Source organism: Solanum lycopersicum, chromosome 8, assembly GCF_036512215.1.
Source record: "Solanum lycopersicum chromosome 8, SLM_r2.1".
NCBI lineage: Eukaryota > Viridiplantae > Streptophyta > Magnoliopsida > Solanales > Solanaceae > Solanum > Solanum lycopersicum.
The window spans coordinates 27930324-27948474 of NC_090807.1; the positions used below are offsets into that span (position 1 = coordinate 27930324).

Below are 18151 nucleotides of genomic sequence, written 5' to 3' on the forward strand. Positions count from 1 at the left end.
TTTATTTTAAATGTGCTGGAAAATGCAGGTAATATAATTTGAATTTGGCCAGAAGTAAACTCGATCCATTGTGGCAAAAGATGAAGAAATTTTTTTATTGTTGTTATATACATTTGAATGACACTTTTGGGTTTTTGGAACTTGATTATATTAGAGATCTTTAAGCAATCATTTAGTATGTTTTGGTTGTACATGAAATATTTCTCGAAGTTTATTTGAAATATTTAGCTTCAATTTAATGATTAATTAGTTCATTTTGTGTTATAGGTCACTTGTATGTATGTAAATCTATTATATATATTCGTGCTACATGTAGGCTTATAAATGTTGAAGTTACACTTTGTAAGTGTTGCTTTAGGTAGATATAAAGTTACACTTTGTAAGTGTTGCTATAGATGAGATATAAAATCAACACTTTATAAGTGTTGCTATAGATGAGATATAATGTAACAATTTATAGGTGTTGCTATAGCTGACATATAAAGTAAAACCTTATAAGTGTTGCAATAGATGAGATATAAAGTTACACTTTATAAATGTTGCAATAGATGACCAATAAAAGGCAACACTTTTTAAGTGTGACCAATAAATCTGAAAAGGCAACGCTTTTAAGTGTAGTCTAACAAATAATAGGTGTTTCTAATGCACGTCTTCAAAGCGTGTCCTTATAACTTTTTGGCTACGCTTCATAAGTGTTGCCAAAGATGGCAACATTTAAAAAGTGTTGCCTCATGTCAAAGGTTACGGTTCTTTTGGGCAGCCCCGAAAAAGTGTTGCTGAATGTTCAAAAGTGTAGCCTTTTCTCAAAGGCCACACTTTTTGCTAGTTTAGGCTACACTTACGTGGTGTTGCTGTAGGCCGAAAATGGTGTAGTGAAACTATGTAGTTCAGGGTTTAAGCAATGTAGTATAGAATTAAAACTCATAGAGGAAAAAAATGACCTTTGACATAAAATATGTCGAGAGGTGAACCACTACCCCAATGAGGGACGTTATATGGACCACAACCCATTGACTGGGTCGTGGTCTGCTGGTATTAGATACTAGTTATGGGGTCCTATCCACAATCCCTACCAAGGAAAATGTGGAGGACCACTACCATGAAGGTCATCTTGGTCCCACATTTGCGTTTGCTTTGCTTAGGTCCATAGACACTCCCATGGCATGTCATCTAGACCGCGACCCGTGGAGGGTTCCGTGGAATATGTCTTACCGTGAGCACGAGTATGACTCGTGTGGTGGTCTCAAGCCTATGAAGGGTCTCGAGGTCTACCATTCATAGGTAGGGTTTTAACCATTAATAGGTCGATCGATAATTATTCCATTCACCATCCGTGAACCCTGTCGTGGTTCACCCATCTTTCTTCTATTCCAGTCTGAAAAGTTATGAGTTGTTACAGATCCCCTCGGGAAAAACTGAATGATTCCTCAGACTAACAATAGAAAAGAAAAATATGGAAGATCCCCTAGCAATCAAAAATGTATCTTCGAATCATAAAAAAATACTAACAATTTACAAGTCAGGGTAGTAAGGGCAAACCATATGTTAAATTTTTAGATCTTTCAAAATGGAAAACCTACTGAATTTAAGGGTAAATCACTTTATAATCAAAAGATCTCATAAAAATGGTAGATCTTTCACAAAATCATGTTTGAAAAATAAATTTTTTTACATGCCCCCTCAACGCATAAACCTACTAAAAATTGAGACATACTAGTCTTACAAGAATAAACTCAATATTTCTTGCCTCTAACTCATGTTATGTGGTAAATGGTCAAATTTGCACTCATTGAAGGCCTAATATGCTAAATTATTAGTGTCCTCAATACCTAAATTTTTTCTATTCTAATGATATTTTTAGTTATTGCAACTATGAAGGCTAAAGATTAAACCAAGAATGAATGTATGCATGATTGACAAAAAATATACGAAGAAGTGTAAACTCCATATTCTTGATACCCCTAGTAAAAAGGGGGGATTTCCCAATGGGTATGAACTCATAAAATTAGACAACGTATTCGTTGCCCTTTTTATGAAGTAAACTATTTTTTTCTTTACATCTTCTCATAGTAAATAAAAAAAGTAACATATAGTTTGAATTTTCAGAGTATGATCTAATTCAAATAGAAGGCCAGTTATCAGCGAACTTATTCCTCTTATTGACAACTTAAGGAGGTAAAATGATGTATAAAAATCCATAACACTCATGTCCGTATAAAAAATATGATTTCCTCCGAAGTCTAATTTATCATTGGTTTTTATAATAAAAAATATTATGTTGAAAAGATAAATCCCGTGTTTTCTCTTTTGTTTCAAGATAATTGAAAAAGTACAAGGAAAGATAAAAGAAGAGGAAAAAGAAGAAAAAAGAAAAGGGGGATGAGGGGATAGGGAGATGACGGTGAGCTACGAGGAAGAATAAGAGAAAGTAAGTGGGCCTTTTTTTATGTCATAGATTGTTTTTAAAATGGGTGCTGAGTAGGGTTATGTGGGTACTTGAAATTTTGAATAAATATTCGGTCATCTAGAATTGAGGTGTCGGATTGCACCACATGTACAAAATGAGTCATCCATTAGTGGGAGGGATAAATGTGCAATTATTATTGAGTGATGATGGAATTAATGGACTAAAAGTATAATGAAGGGTGTTAACATACAATTTTTTAAAGTTTGGGGGTATATTGGTCCTTTTTCCCTTGATTTAATGTAGTGGGTACTGTGTTCGACTCTACTTTATATTTTTCTTACATGCATATGGTCTAATTATCATTGATTTTACTTGGGATTTAAGGTTGCAAACTTTCTATTTCCAATCTATGAGTAATGCTCGAAAGAAATTGATTGGAGTGTATAATTGGTTTCATACTTGCTATTTATGTTTGATGTATGTAACTTGCTTTAAAATAGATGTTATCGGTGTAACGACCCTCAAAATGAAATAGGAAGAACTAGAGCATCGTGTGAGTTTTATGAGTTAATAACTGGTTACAATAATGAGAAATAGCTTTTGGAGTATGTTTTAAAGAGTTCGGTGGTCAAACGTCAAGGGACGACTAAGACATTCAAAAACAAGTCTTTTACGTGTTAGTGTGTTCTAGTATGTTGTGCATATTTTTACACATAGTTAGGAGTCAAAAATCAGTTGACGTGAATCTACTTTCTATATGATCATATTTAGGGTGAAAACGTTTGTGTACGACTCCCCAGGACAACCCTAAGGTTGCCTAAGGTGGACCGGAACTTTTATCAAGCAGCTGCCAAGGCAGCGTGTAGAAAACCTGTTTTTGAGGCCCATGGCACTTTGCCCTTCCAACACTTAAAAAAGAAAATTTACCTGAGACACGGTCTTTACACAGGGTCCTCTGCCTCAAAAATTAATTCATGACGCAAATTTTGTTGTGCCTGCGCATCGCATAGAGGTTGCCATGATTTGGTCGTGTCGTTTTAAAGTCAAGTTAAGATTTTAGTTTGAAGTCCAAATAGTTTAGGGGCTTTTTGGGTATTTTGAGGGTGTTATATAAATGGGTTTTAAGTAATTATACAACCATTCCCTAATGAAAAACAGAATTAAACATTTAGAAATGAAAATTGTAAACCCTTCTCTCTCCCAAATTCTCTCAGAATCTCCATCGAAGAAGAAACTTAGGGTTAAAGCTAGAGTCTAGAACAATGGGGAGTTTGCTTAAGGATTATTGTATGGATTTATTCAAGTTTTGTTAATCTGTTCATATATGGGTTCTTCCACCCATAGCGTCACCTAGATTTCCTTATTTTGTGAATATGAACCCTAATAAAGGTAGGGTTGATTCCAATGCATGGGAATTAAGTTGGTATGATTCCAAAGGGTTGGATTCTGTCCATATATGATTATATTGCTGTTATTCTTGTTTTTATTAAGAATTTATGCTGAATTAGTAATTAACCCTAATTTCTACATTATGTGAGTTTAGGCTTTGGATGAGTAGATGATGACCTTGGTCAGAGTCTATTGAATAATTTATATACATAGGACATGAACAAGAATATAATTATGAAATCATTAATTAACTTAGATGTATGAATTTATGATATAAATTTAATTGGGTTGATTGGATTTGGGATTTTATGATGAAGTATGCTTAGAATTGACTTATGAGTAAGCCTTAGAGCAAATGTGTCTAGAAATCTAGATTAGTATGAGGATCATGAAGTAAAGTTTGAATGTAGGTCTTGAAGTCATAATGGTGATCATTAGGGATGATATAATGAATCTAATATGTTCAGTAGATAGCATGATATAAATTGTGAAAGGTAAATCACCTAGAATGAAATCAACTTGTTAGAGTATAATAAATTGAGCTTGATCATATGGATTTCCTCATGGATAGTTGAATTATGTAGCTTGGGATGGTAGTTCTCATGGTAGCTTGGAATTGAGTGTCTCATGATAGCATGATATTGTGGAAGTAAGATCTCCTTAGGTTAGCTTGATCTTCAATTTGTAGAATGCTTTTGATGGTAGCTTGCATTAGTAGTAGGCAGTGTAGCCTAGGAAGGAGAATTTCAAAAAATCTTCTTGGATTAAATTTGAGTAGCATGACTACAGTTCTATCGTTGAAGCTTGATTTGGTTATGTAACACCCAATGGCCAAAACAAACGAAGAATAAGTTTTTCAGAAAAAATTTGCAGGTGCAAACAACGGTGAAATTGACAGACCGTAGCCTGTAACGCAGTCCGTACTTCACAACCGTCAATGGGGTCAGAAACTTCCAAAAATATAAGCCCAATAAAATTGGTTATGTCTTGGACGACAGACGCCATTATGGTCCATAGGTCAGTTGACGGTACGTAGTCCATGATCGTCTATGAAGACTCCTTTCACCCACTCTCTGACATGAGCTAGGGATAACAAACACGGTCCGTAGGTGGAAAAATTGCAGACAATTAAGAAGAAATGTAGTTGGGTCAACTTTAAATGGTCATAACACTTAGTAGAAAATGAATTACATGTCTGATGACCTACCCACAGATAGATAATTGAATTACCTTTCCATAGACACTGGCCTTGGTAAAATCAGACCTCTGAGTAAAAAAGTAATGTGTATTATTGTAAAGGCATGTCGAGCAGGACATGATCACGGAACAAACGACAAGGCATCGAGAAGACGATGGACCATCACTCCTGGCCAATATTTGGCCCGACAATAACTTTCACAGGGGTCTTTTGCACCTTTCCCACTTTGTTTAAACACTAAGTTATGTTCTTCTCACCCTAAATCATCATATTTTAGTCAGTTTAGGCCTAGAAATATTATTAAAACATCTCCAAGTCAAATCATTAAATTTAAAGTTAGAAAACAAGAAGCAACAAAAGAAGAAAAAGCTGAATAACCCTAGTTCAAGAACGAAACAAGTGTCAAGTAGTTCCAACTACAAAACTTAAGTAATTTTTGATGGATTTCACCACCAGGTATGTGGGATTTCACTAGTGGGTTCCTTTCACCTAGTGGGTCCCTAGTTTAGTCAGATTCTTTATTCTCTTATCATAATTAAACCTAGGTTTTCTACAAACATTTATAGAACTTCATGATTTAGTTAAATATATGTTCCAAATCAGATTATCATGTTATTAATCTAATTATCGAAAGATCTTACCTTAAGGCAGAAGTGTTTTCAAATGATCTTATCGGAGTCCCTCTCAAAAGGGAAATTGACTTTGAAATTGATCTCCTTCAAGATATCCAGCGTATTTCTATTCTTCCTTAAAGAATGGCTCCAGCGGATCTTAAGGAATTGGAAGAGTAGTTGAAAGAACTTCAAGATAAGGGCTTCATTACACCTAGTATTTAACCATGAGGTTTACCAGTGTTGTTCGTAAGGAAGAAACATGTTTCTCTTAGAATGTACATTGACTATAGACTGTTGAACAAGGTCACAATCAAGAATAAGTATCCCATCCCTAGGATTGATGAATTGTTTTACCAACTTTAGGGTTCTAGTAATTTCTCAAAGATAGACCTCAGATCGGCTTATTATCATATTAGAGTTAGAGATAGTGACATTTAAAAAACAACCTGCAGAACTCGGTATGGTTATTATAAATATGTTGTTATGTCGCTTGTTATCGTTTTTTATGATATCCTCATTTACTCTAGGAGTAAGGAAGAATATGCAAGTCATTTGAGAGTTGTTCTGCAGACTCTAAAGGATCACCATTTATCCGCTAAGTTTAGTAAATGATAGTTTTGGTTGCAATCCGTTTCTTTTATTGGTCACGTTGTATCTAGGGAGGGGATCTGAGTGAATTTGCAGAAGATAGAAGTAGTGAAACAGTGGCCAGACCTACATCTTCTATAGACATGACAAGTTTCTAAGATCTAGTTGGTTATTACAGAACATATGTGGATGAATTTTCATCCATAGCCTCACCGTTGACTAGGCTGACTAAGAAGATGGTAAAATTCCAATGGTTAGATGATTGTAAGAAAAGCTTTGCATAACTGAAAATTAGATTGACTACAACTCCTTTCTTGAATATACCACAGGGTTCAGATTGTTATATGATATATTGTTATTCATCTAGAGTTGGCCTAGGCTGTTTGTTGATGCATCGCGGTAAGATGATAGCATATGCCTCTAGAAAACTTACGAGTCATGAGAAGAACTATCAAACTCATTACCTTGAGCATGCAACTGTGGTATTTGCACTCAATATCTGGAGACACTACTTGTATCGTGTTCACGTAGATGTGTTCACTAATAATAATATCATTCGGTATGTGTTCACTCAGAAAGAGTTGAATATTCGCTACAGGAGATGGCTTGAATTCCTTAAGGATTATAATATGAGTGTGCATTATCATCCGATTAAGGCAAATGTAGTAGCATATGCTCTTAGTAAATTATCTATGGGTAGTGTAGCCCATGTTGATGAAGAATGAAAGGAGATTTTGAAGGATGTTCACAAGATTGCTTGCTTGGGAGTTCGCCTTATGAGCGTATCAACAGCGGTGTAACAGTTCAGAATGGGGCAGAATCTTCTTTGGTAGTTGAGGTTAAGGAAAAGCAAAACAGTGGCCCAATTTTGCTTGAACTTAAGAATTCAGTCCATAATCAGAGAGTCGAGATTTTCTCCCAAGGGAGAGATGGTATACTTTTCTACCAGGGTACATTATGTATTCCTGATGTGGGAGAGTTGATACGACATATTCTTGCAGGAACCCATAACACTCGGTATTCTATTCATCCAGGTGCCACTATGATGAACCGCGATTTGCAGGAATTCTATTGGTGGAATGGAATGAAGACAGATAGAACAGACTTTTGAGTAAGTGCCCCAATTGCCAGTAAGTCAATGTAGAACACAAAAACCAGGGGGTATTACTAAAGAGAACGATGTTCCTATTTGGAAGTGGGATGTGATCAATATTTACTTCATCACAAGATTACCGCATACTCGCAGACAGCATCACTCCATTTGGGTGGTAGTTGATAGGATGACTAAGTCTTCTCGCTTCTTGGTGGTCAAGACAACATATTCGGCAGAATGCTATGCAAGGCTTTATATTAATGAACTTGTGAGGTTACATGGGGTTCCTTTGTATATTTTCTTACATCGAGGTCCTCAATTTACCTCTCATTTCTGGAAGTCTTTTCAGAAAGGTCTTGGTACTCAAGTTAACCTTAGTACAACATTTAATCCATAGAGGCATGAGTAGGCAGAGCGTACCATTCAGACCTTAGAGGATATATTGAGAGATTGTGTGATCGATTTCAAAGGTAGTTGGGATGATCACCTTTCATCTTATTGAGTTTGCCTACAACAATAGTTACCACTCCAACATTCAGATGGACCTTTATGAAGCTTTATATGGGCGTAGATATAGATCTCTTGATGGTTGGTTTGAAGTAGGTGAAGCAGCATTGATAGGGCCATATTCCATCCTTTATGCAATGGAGAAAGTTCAACTTATTAGATATAGACTTAAGATAACCCAAAGTCATCAAAAATCTTATGTAGATGTAAGGAGAAGGGAACTAGAGTTCCATGTTGATGATTGTGTTATTTTGAAAGTCTCACCTATGAAATGGGTGATGAGATTTGGAAAGAAAGGGAAGCTCAGCCCTAGATCTGTAGTCCCTTACAAGATCTTTAAAAAGGCTGCCAAGGTGGCATATGAGTTAGAGTTGCCAGCAGAATTAGCAGCAGTGCATCTGGTCTTCCACATCTTACTATTGAAGAAGTGTGTCCGTGATCCAACCTCTATAATGCCATTGGAGAGTGTGGCAGTGAAAGATAGTCTTTCTTATGAGGATGTACCACTTAAGATTCTTGAGTGTCAGGTCAGATGGTTAAGCAACAAAGAAATTGCTTCAGTTAAGGTTTTGTGGAGAAGTTAGTCCGTAGAGAAAGCTATATGGGAAGAAGAAACAGCCATGAAAGGCAAGTATCCTCACCTCTTACCTTCCAATTCCACTCCAGCTTTAGGTAATAGTTCCTATTCAGTTTTAAAGTCATTCATGCGTAAATTATGTTTTTAAAATCATGTTCCTAAAGCTTGTACTTGCATTTTCAGCATAATTGCATATGCTCAGAACTCAATTCAATGATAAACTCAAATATCAGTGTTTAGTAGTGAGGTTTGCAGCTCTCTCCCTCTATTTCAGCTAGTTTAGTCTTCATTCAAGGACGAATGTTCCCAAGGGGAAGATAATGTAACAACCCATAGCCAAAACAAATCAAAAATTAGTTTTTCAGAAAAAATATGCAGGTGCTACAAACGGTGGCATTGACAGACCGTAGCCTGAACCATAATCCATCCTGCACAACCGTTGATGGGATCAGAAACTCGCAAAAATTTCATCCTAGAAAAATTAGTTAAGCCTTTGACGATGGGCGGACTTAAGGTCCGTAGGTCAGATGATGATCCGTAGTCCCTGACCGTCGATCAAGACTCCCCTCACCCACTCTGTGACAAGAGCTAGGGATGACTACACGGTCCGTAGGTGGAAAATTTGCAGACAGTTAAGGGAAAATGAAGTGTGGTCAATTTTAAAAGGGTATATCTCTTGTCATAAAATAAATTAGATGACCCATAAGCTACCCAAAGATACATAATTGAATTATATTTCCATAGACACAAACCTTGCTAAAATCAGACCTCCGAGTAAAATGTTATGTCCATTTTAGTAAAGGCCTGTCGAACCGGACCAAACGACAGACCCAACGATGGGACGATAGGCAAACGATGGACCGTCAGTTCTAGCTGTCGTTTGGACCGACAACAACTTTTACAGGGGTCTTTTGGACCTAACCTACTCTGTTTAAACCCTAACTTACGTCTTTTTCTCCCTAAATCATACTATTTTGGGAAGTTTAAGCCTTGAAACATAATTAAAACATATCCAGGTAAAATCATTAAATCAAAAGTTAGAAATTTGAAGCAAGAAAGGAAAAAAAATCAAGAACCCTAGTTCAAGAACGAAACAAGTGTCCAACAGTTCCACCCACAAAACATAAGTATTTTTCCGTGGATTTCACCACCAAGTATATGGGATTTCACTAGTGGGTTCCTTTCACCTATTGGGTCCCTAGTTTTAGGTCAGATTCTTGATTCTCTTATCTGGATTAAAAATAGGGTTTCAAGAAACATTGACAAAACTTCATGATTTAGTTAAATATATATCCTAAAATCACGTTATCACATTATTACTCAAATTATCGCATGAATTTCAAAACCCAAGCTAAGTATTTCTTTAGTTCTTGAATTACACATGCTAGGTTAGATATTTCAGACTCTTAAGATATACATTCCTCAGTTACAAATGTATAATTACCAAATGAATTATTGCATTATCGGTTTGCATGTTCAGTTTCAAGCTATCCAGTATTTACAGAAACTCAGACATAATTAGGAAATTTACAGAATTAATTAGGAGTACCATAATACCAAGTTGGACTACGGTTCAGCGTACCCAATTAGGTTGTAAGTCTTCTCTGCGGGCAATCACTTTAGTTATCACGCTAGCATGCCTTTATACTTTTGGCAGTTTATATTGGGTCCTCTCGATAGGGCGTACACATTAGACTCCACATTTATCACATGTTATTTTATTATTGATTATTATTATTTCCCACATATCAGTTAAACTCTCTTCATTGACCATTTATCAGTATATTCAGCATTCAGTTTCAGCATTTTATATATTTGGCATTGCGTCCGGTTAGCTCTGAATTTAGTTTATCATGTAAGATTATTATACTTGCTTTTATGCTTGGTCAGTTATGTTTTATTTCAGCTTTACTCTATCCTATATGCTCGATAACTTTCAAGTACTGACCTATACGTGTGCTACATCTTCTCGAGATGTAGGTTCAGGTTCTCACCATCCAGATCATGCATTGATCAATTTCCCGATCTCTAGCTCAGCAGATTCAGTGGTAAGTCCTCATTCTCCGAGTAGAACAATCATGAGTTTCAGTTCAGTCTTTAGTAATTTAGTTTCAATTTTTGGTAGATTTAGCTGGGGCTTGTTCTAGTATTTCTAGTTCAGTTTAGAAACTATTTTAAGACATAGTTAGTTTCAGTTTAGTAGTGAGTAAATATTTCTTTGTATTAAACTTATTGTTTTTTCATATCTCAGTTTTAGCTTATGGATATTCCCTATCTTCTCATTATAATTTATGATTTATCTTTTGCATTAATTTTTTATCTTTAGTATGCTCATGATCATGCAAACAGGGTTATCATTGGATCACTTGTGGTCTTAGGTTCGGTCTCCGTGTCTCGGGGGTAACTCGGTGCATGACATGTTAGGCCAACACCACTTCATGGTAGCTTAGGATGGAGATGTTACACACTCCTAAGAATATATTAGGGTTGAGGACTTAAGCTTCCCTATGAATAGCTTGGATCTACATGAATTGTTGCACGATATTAAACTTTGTGTTCTTGTATGCTTTATTTTTTATCTTGGACTCTATTTTATGATGTTTTCCAAGGTATCAGGCATTTTATGTCAATATTCTAAGCTTAACAGACTAGAAAAAAAGATAGGTTAGCATAAATTAGGTTAACCTAAAGAAGTACTTCGTATGCATGGTATTATTGGATGCCATTCATGTATGACACAAGTATGACTTCAATCTACTTAGGAAATGACATGTAATTTGATGTATGTCTAGCCTGGATTATTGCAATAGTATTTTTCCATGATATGAATGACTTAAGATGATTATTCATTTTCACTACGAAGTAGGTCTATTAGTGATACCCGGAGTTAATGAAAACGAATAGGGTGACTTCAAGATATTTTTACTGTGTGAGGTAGAATGGATGCCTCACATGTATTGTGCAAGTGAGACTTGAGGTGATCTAGGGGTATTGTGCTCTTATGTCATTAAAAACATAGGTCTTAATTATGAAAGTGGATTATGATCAAGAATAACCAAAGTGAGGTACTTAGCTTAAGTAGTAGTATGGGTTGCTACCTTGTCCTTGGAAAATTATACTAGGAGGTGGCTTCTGATGCAGCTCACTTGAGTAAGAAGGCCATGTACTTGAAGTATGAACTTATGTATTTCTTATGTGGAATTGCAATGTTAGAATGCTTATGTTTGAATTATGTTATAATTCTATCTTTGTCTCTTATGATTATATTTTATATTAACTAACCCTTTGATATATATTATGTTTAATATGTTAGCTTTCATGCATAGTACTTTTGTACTAACGCATATTGCCTACATTTCTAACCAGTGCTTGGTGGCTAGGTTCCTAAGGTTGTAGAATATTGAAGATTGGTGAGTCCTCATAGCATTCCAGGGCAACATCCTTATGTTTCCTTTATCTCATTTACTATATTTAAGACTTTTGTGGGTTGAGTCAAGAAATATATTTAGTCATGTATTTCGAAGATGGTTTTGAGACACATGTTAGAAAGACTTCCACTATTATGAAATGATTTTCATACTATGCCTAAAGAAAAGTTGTATATTCACTCCATTTTTTATGATTTATGTAATTAAGCTAAGAGTCTTGTATAAGACATCAAAGAGGTCAAGTACGTTGTGTGACGCCTAGTGGGTACTCCCAGGTCCTTACAATGGGTCAAATAATTTTGACTTATAGAGAATTTTGTATAGTATTGAGCTATTTAATATAGCACATCGATGTGAACGACAGAATATTATATGAAACGATGTTATGAGACCTCAAGAAGATTATTTTAATTGACAATAAATCATCATATCGATAAATCTTTATCACAATAGAGAAACACAATTCTCTCTATGTGACATCGATTTCCAAGCCCCGAACCCTAGATTACTTGTTACCCATTTGAATTTATGAAATATTATATTAATTGTTACTTTTGATAATAAATTAAATTTTGTCAAATTATCCACCTGTTTATTTTATTGTTGCAAAAGAATGAATTTATATTCCAAATTCCTGGTTAGAATTCCTTTGCTTTTATCATTCTATTTTGAACTCGTTGACGTCTATTCTATGTTTTGATCTTAAAAGATACGTATTGGTAATTACCCTTCCTATTTAAAATGTTATAATTGAATTTTATCTACTCTGTTGGGATTTAGTCTTAGCACCAATAGGCCTTGAGGTTGTAGCTTAAATAGGGTAGTCTCTTCTAGCAACCTTAATTCACAAACTATGTGCCCCTAAAGAATGTCTTAAATGATCTTGCGACTGGATCCACTTTAGCGAATGATGATATGTACTTATTGTACATCAACAAGTATAGATTCCTCTTCTTGCGGGATGAGGTTATAAAAGAATCCATAATATAGCTCTCATGGTCTTATTGTCGGTTAAAGTTAAGATTCCACATATTGATTCTTTCTTCAAGCTTTTTTTATGTCCATTAATTTCATATGCACTGAATATATCTTACTATTTTGAAGTTTTACTTCCTCATGTTTAAAATGTCCAAATATTTATTATGTCTACATATTCTAAACAACTGATGCAATCATGTTCATGTTAATGTATACCATATCAATCTTAGAATATTTCATGTGTAAATGCATATTTGTGCCTACATTATCTGATAAATGTAGGATCTGACATTCCTACCTCGCACGCTCATGACTAGACATGTATTAGGTTCCTTAAGTGATTTTTAAGTCCTCATTTTTTGTTGACTGAGACACATTATAGCTTTTTCTCTTTTTCATTACTGAATTTGTATGCGATGGATGAGTTACATCACACTCACTTTTCTTATGATGTATGAGTTGATCTTGAAACTTGTGTTACATATCCACTTTTGTAAAAATCTTTTGATGTATAAAATGTTATCCTTTGAACTCTTTATTTTTTTTATCTTATATGATGTATTCTAAGTGGTTTGTGTGGGGCCTCTCGAGGTAAAATATTGTAGCACCATAACTAGAAAAACAAGAAATAAACTAAAACTGGAAATAGTCATTTAAGTAAAAAGTTAAAAAATACTTGAAACTTTGTCAAGTATTTAATGTTTGATTTCCGATCAACATTAAAAAATTTTACTCCTAGATCAAGATAATTTTAGACGTGTTTCAAGATATTGTATTAAAGTTCATGGAAGAATCTTTCCAATGCCTCTAAGTTAGAGCGATTTTATAGTTCGTATGAGTGAGTTATGCTTATTTAAAGTTGAACTATTCAATTAAGGAAAGCATTATCCAGATTTTAAAAGGGCATCATGGATTTTTCCATCCTCCCACTTAATTTTGTTTTTTGCAATTCATTTCAGTCTAAAAAGATCTTATTACACTTTTTGAAAATAGATTTAGTTTTTTTCGGTAGAAAGAACAGAACATAATAATAAAGGAGAAAAGAGCCAAGATCATCGTTCATAAGTATTTAGATGTGGATTTCGTCAAGAGGTGATTCATATGAGGTATATAAGATCATATAGCATTGGGTTAGTTTACTCATGTTCCAAACATGTTTACTTCTACGTATTTTTTTCCTAAAATATTGAGAATTTGATGTTCTTGAGTTGTATTCTTGAAAAAGTTTAGTTCTTGAATATGGGATGCTATTGCAAAGTTTTTGAGAGTTTAATGTTGATTATTAAAGTTTCTTTGAGTTAGATTCTTGTGTTTATATTTTGGATCCCTGAATCTAAAGAGATATTGAGAAAAATAATTACAATAGATTGAATTGAAGTCAGAAAACAAGTTGAAAGGTTCGTCAAGTTTGCCTTTGAATAAGCTGGCACGACGCGCCATTGTAGCTCAACAGGGGCAGGGGATGCTGATGAGTCCAAAAATTTGACTTATTCAGGACTATACTTTTATATAAATACTATCCTCAATTGCTTAGTTTATCTCAATTAGTATGGAATAACTTTGAGTTTCAGGTATTTTGAGTTTGAGGCAAAGCTGAGACATTACATAGCAAGAAGAGGCAAACACACTGAAAAGAACAAAGAAATGAAGGCCTGAGGATCACTGAGTGAACTTGGCGACTCATCGATAGTTCAGATGATCACCTTCTGTTAAAGAGTGATGAGGTCTTAAGAAAAGGGTCAAATAGCTAGTAGAACGGAGCACTCGGTGCATCACTGAGACGTTTCGCGAAGCAGTGCCTTGTCTCCCAATGATGCTGAACACGGAGATTCTTAGACTATGAACAAATATGACAATGAAGTGATCAAAGGGTGGATCGCAATTTATTTAGCGATACTGAGTAATGCGGTGAAGAATCTCACCACAGCACTAATCTTTGATAACAATAAATACTTGATGAGTGATTTAGCTTAAATATCAAACTATTATTTTTAGTATATAGAACTATCATATTTTCCCCATTTTTATCTAATGGTTTTTTAGTGTTTTTGGAGAACTTGAAGACCAAAAGGGTTTAAAATCTAAGTATTTGGACTTAGGTCTTTTGATTTCTTCATTCTTTACTTGTAACATGACTAAAATATTTATACCCATTTGAATGCAAGATCATTTAGGTATAAATTTCTATCTCTTGATGGGTGGCTAAAAACCCCAATTCTTGGGGTGTGACTTTGTGAATATGGGTTAAGATTGTTTTTGGTCTTGCTAGTTACTAGATTAATTGTAGTTTGATTGTGATTTTGTTTAGTAGTTATTGATAAATATAATGAATTTGGAGTTACAAATACAAGTTTGTTTATTCAATTTCGGATTTCTTGAGATAAAAGTCGTGAAACTAGGCGTACTAAATTGATGGTCGCGTGGAGTGGGTCGATATGAGGCTTAGCTCGAGATAGTGAGACATAGTCTCATTCCTCCACACTCAGATCAAGAGAGTTAGTGCATTAAGGGGTAAGCTACTCTTCATACAACAATTGGGTGTCCGAGAGAAACACATTTGACACGGGGTATGTTGCTACAGAGAGAGCTTGCCTCTTAAATATTTACCTAGTTATAATTATTCTATAAATCTTCCATCCAAATTATGCACACAACAATTTTACTTAAAACATATTCCTATCACATCCCAAGAATTCCTCGTCTCTTGATTTAGGTTGCTTGTTGTTTTCATTATTTTACTACTAGTGAAAAAATCCCCAATTTATAATTGAAGCTTCTGTTACCCAATGTTTGATGTATAGTATTTTTATTTATAAATATTTTAAGCTGCAACTAGTCAAAATAGTTTAACCTTTTTAAAAATTCTCACTATCACTCCTTCATGACAAGACCCCAACCCTTGATTTGTTTACTATATTATTACACGATTGAAGACACTCATACTGGAATTTTTGTCATTGAAAATGCAAAACATCAAAACGGTTCTCGTTAGTAGTAGCTTTACTATCCTTATTTATAGTTTTGTCGTTCTTGTTTTGAATATCTAAACAAGTCAACTAAAATAGATAGGTAACATACCTATCATCTCCTTTTCAAACTACGAAACCTCAGGAGAGCCTCCTCACATTCAAACAAGTGGGGAACAACACAATTCAAGATATGTGGATGAGGTTTAAAAAAATACTGCAATTCTGCCTATCTCATGGAAGGACTAGCAGAGCGTTACTAGAATGCTTCTATAGGCGTCTTGGTCCTGAGAATATGAGTATGGACGATCAACTCTTCAATGGTTATGTGCTACGCCAACCCTACGAAGTTCTAGCAAAAATCCTTGACCGCATGGTAGTAGTCAACAAGCAAGCAAGAAAGAAGCAAGAGTTGACTGTAATAGTTACCTAGTTGGATGATCTAGCGAACTGAGTCACGGAGTTTTAAGTGCACACCATGGAAAAAAACACTTCTCTTTCAAAGAATGTAAAGAAAATAAAAAGCATAGAAGCATACAACATGATGAAGTCTTTTCAATAATTCAACAAAAAATTGAACAAAAAGACAAAAAGTTAAAAGAAAACAAAGGAAAACATTGAAATGCTCAGTGAAATGTGCGCTTCAAACTCCATGACCATTCAGTTCCAAGATGCTCAGATCACCCATTAATGACAGGTCATTATATGCCCTTCGTCGAGGACTCACCCAGCTACATCATTGACGATTGGAGGATGAAAATAGATATTGTCTTGCATCGTGCCACAACGTTTACTAAGGCGTTGTTTGGGAGGCAACCCAAACCCTTTATTATCTCTTATTTGAGTTGATAAAATAATGATATGTTGATTCTACAGGTTCAATTGTGAGGAAGTGTTCGAGAAAGAATTTAGTGGCGAGCAAAAGGTCCAGTCGGTGAGTCATCAAAGAAATTGGTGAACCAGACATTATCCACCGTTAGAATCAAGGTATTCTAAAGACTGGAATGTATAAAACTTGGCGAGCCTAGGAAATTGTTGGCGAATCGCCAAATCTATCGGAAATTCTATTTTTTTCCACCGTTTGAACTCCCAAACTCACTGGGATTTCTCTAAAACTTGGTACAGCACAAGATTGCTCAAATGAATTCCAATTGTCTTAGTAATCACAACCACTTATGCCGAATGGGCAGAAGCTTGGACAGTTCGCAAGCAAATGATTCAAATCTTCAAATTCGTTCACTTTTACAAGATTTCATTTATCCAACTACTCCATTGCACATTAATTTACATATGTTTGTTTTTTATTAAGTGTTTTAGTCATAGATTAATGCTAGGAACATGGGTCTATTTTGTTGACCAGCTATTAAACTTTTAATTGGTCCGTGCCAAAGTAAAATCAGGGCGTCTATGAATCACTCGAGAACATTGGGTTAAAAATAAGTGCATTGGGTTAATTAATAGCTATATATAGCTTTTTGAATCACTTGGTAGTCCACTTAACCTCCCCACCTCACCTTCTACTTAATCTTAAATTTATTGAAGGAATCCAACTCGAAGACCGTGCTTAATAAGGATAATTCTCTAGCCCTATCTCTTTCTTTTTCAGATATGATCGTTGGATTGTTATTATATTTCTATTTGAGGATATATAGTTTGTAGTGTGGTGGGATGAGGCCCACAACCTCTTGTGTGCGACTAAAATGCTTATTTGTATTGTTTATATATGGGCTTTTCGTTTTCAAATTGTGTTTTATCTACTTTTTGTGGATGATTGATCTTATGGATCTTTTGTAATGACCATCTCACATTAGCAAAAGTGTGGACTCTTGTTTTACTTTAGTGGAAATGTGTAACGACCTGTTTAGTCGTTTTGAACAGCAGATTTTATTTCTTAAAAAATAGGCTGAGGCGACGGACCCCACGATGGACCGTCATGGGCACGACGGACCATCGCAGGGTCTCGTTTCAAAACACTTATAAGATCTGAAATTGGGTACTGAAAATTGACTCTCTGAACATCGTAACGAAATGGCAGGACAGACCGTCACATGTGTGACGGACAGTCAAAGAGTATTCAGGGGAAATCTAGTCTCTGAACCTTGCGACGACCTGCAAGACGGACCGTCGCAGGCACGACGGGCCATCACAGGTTGCGTAATCCAAGTCTGGGTCGAATTTCTTTATACGTTTTAAGTGACGTTTTTGACTATTCCTGTTTTAATTATAAAGTTAGTGGGTTAATGTTAATAAGTCTAATTACTTGGGGGTTAAAAGTGGTAACCTTAAGTTAATTAGTGAGTTATTATTGCCATCTTTTATTCTTAATTATATACTAATTAGGGCAAAAGAAAGAGGGTTTGAATATAGAAAATAGAAAGAACAAAGAGAAGAAAAGAGGAATGATAG

The 18151-nt window shown here is 35.1% G+C and overlaps 1 protein-coding gene across 1 annotated transcript; it reads left to right on the forward strand.

The window, feature by feature from the left end:
- The first annotated feature begins 7828 nt into the window (after positions 1 to 7828).
- Positions 7829 to 8380, forward strand: LOC138337881 (uncharacterized). The gene has a single exon (XM_069288318.1). It carries the CDS (start codon positions 7829 to 7831, stop codon positions 8378 to 8380), a length of 552 nt encoding a protein of 183 aa, XP_069144419.1.
- The last annotated feature ends 9771 nt before the right edge of the window (positions 8381 to 18151 follow it).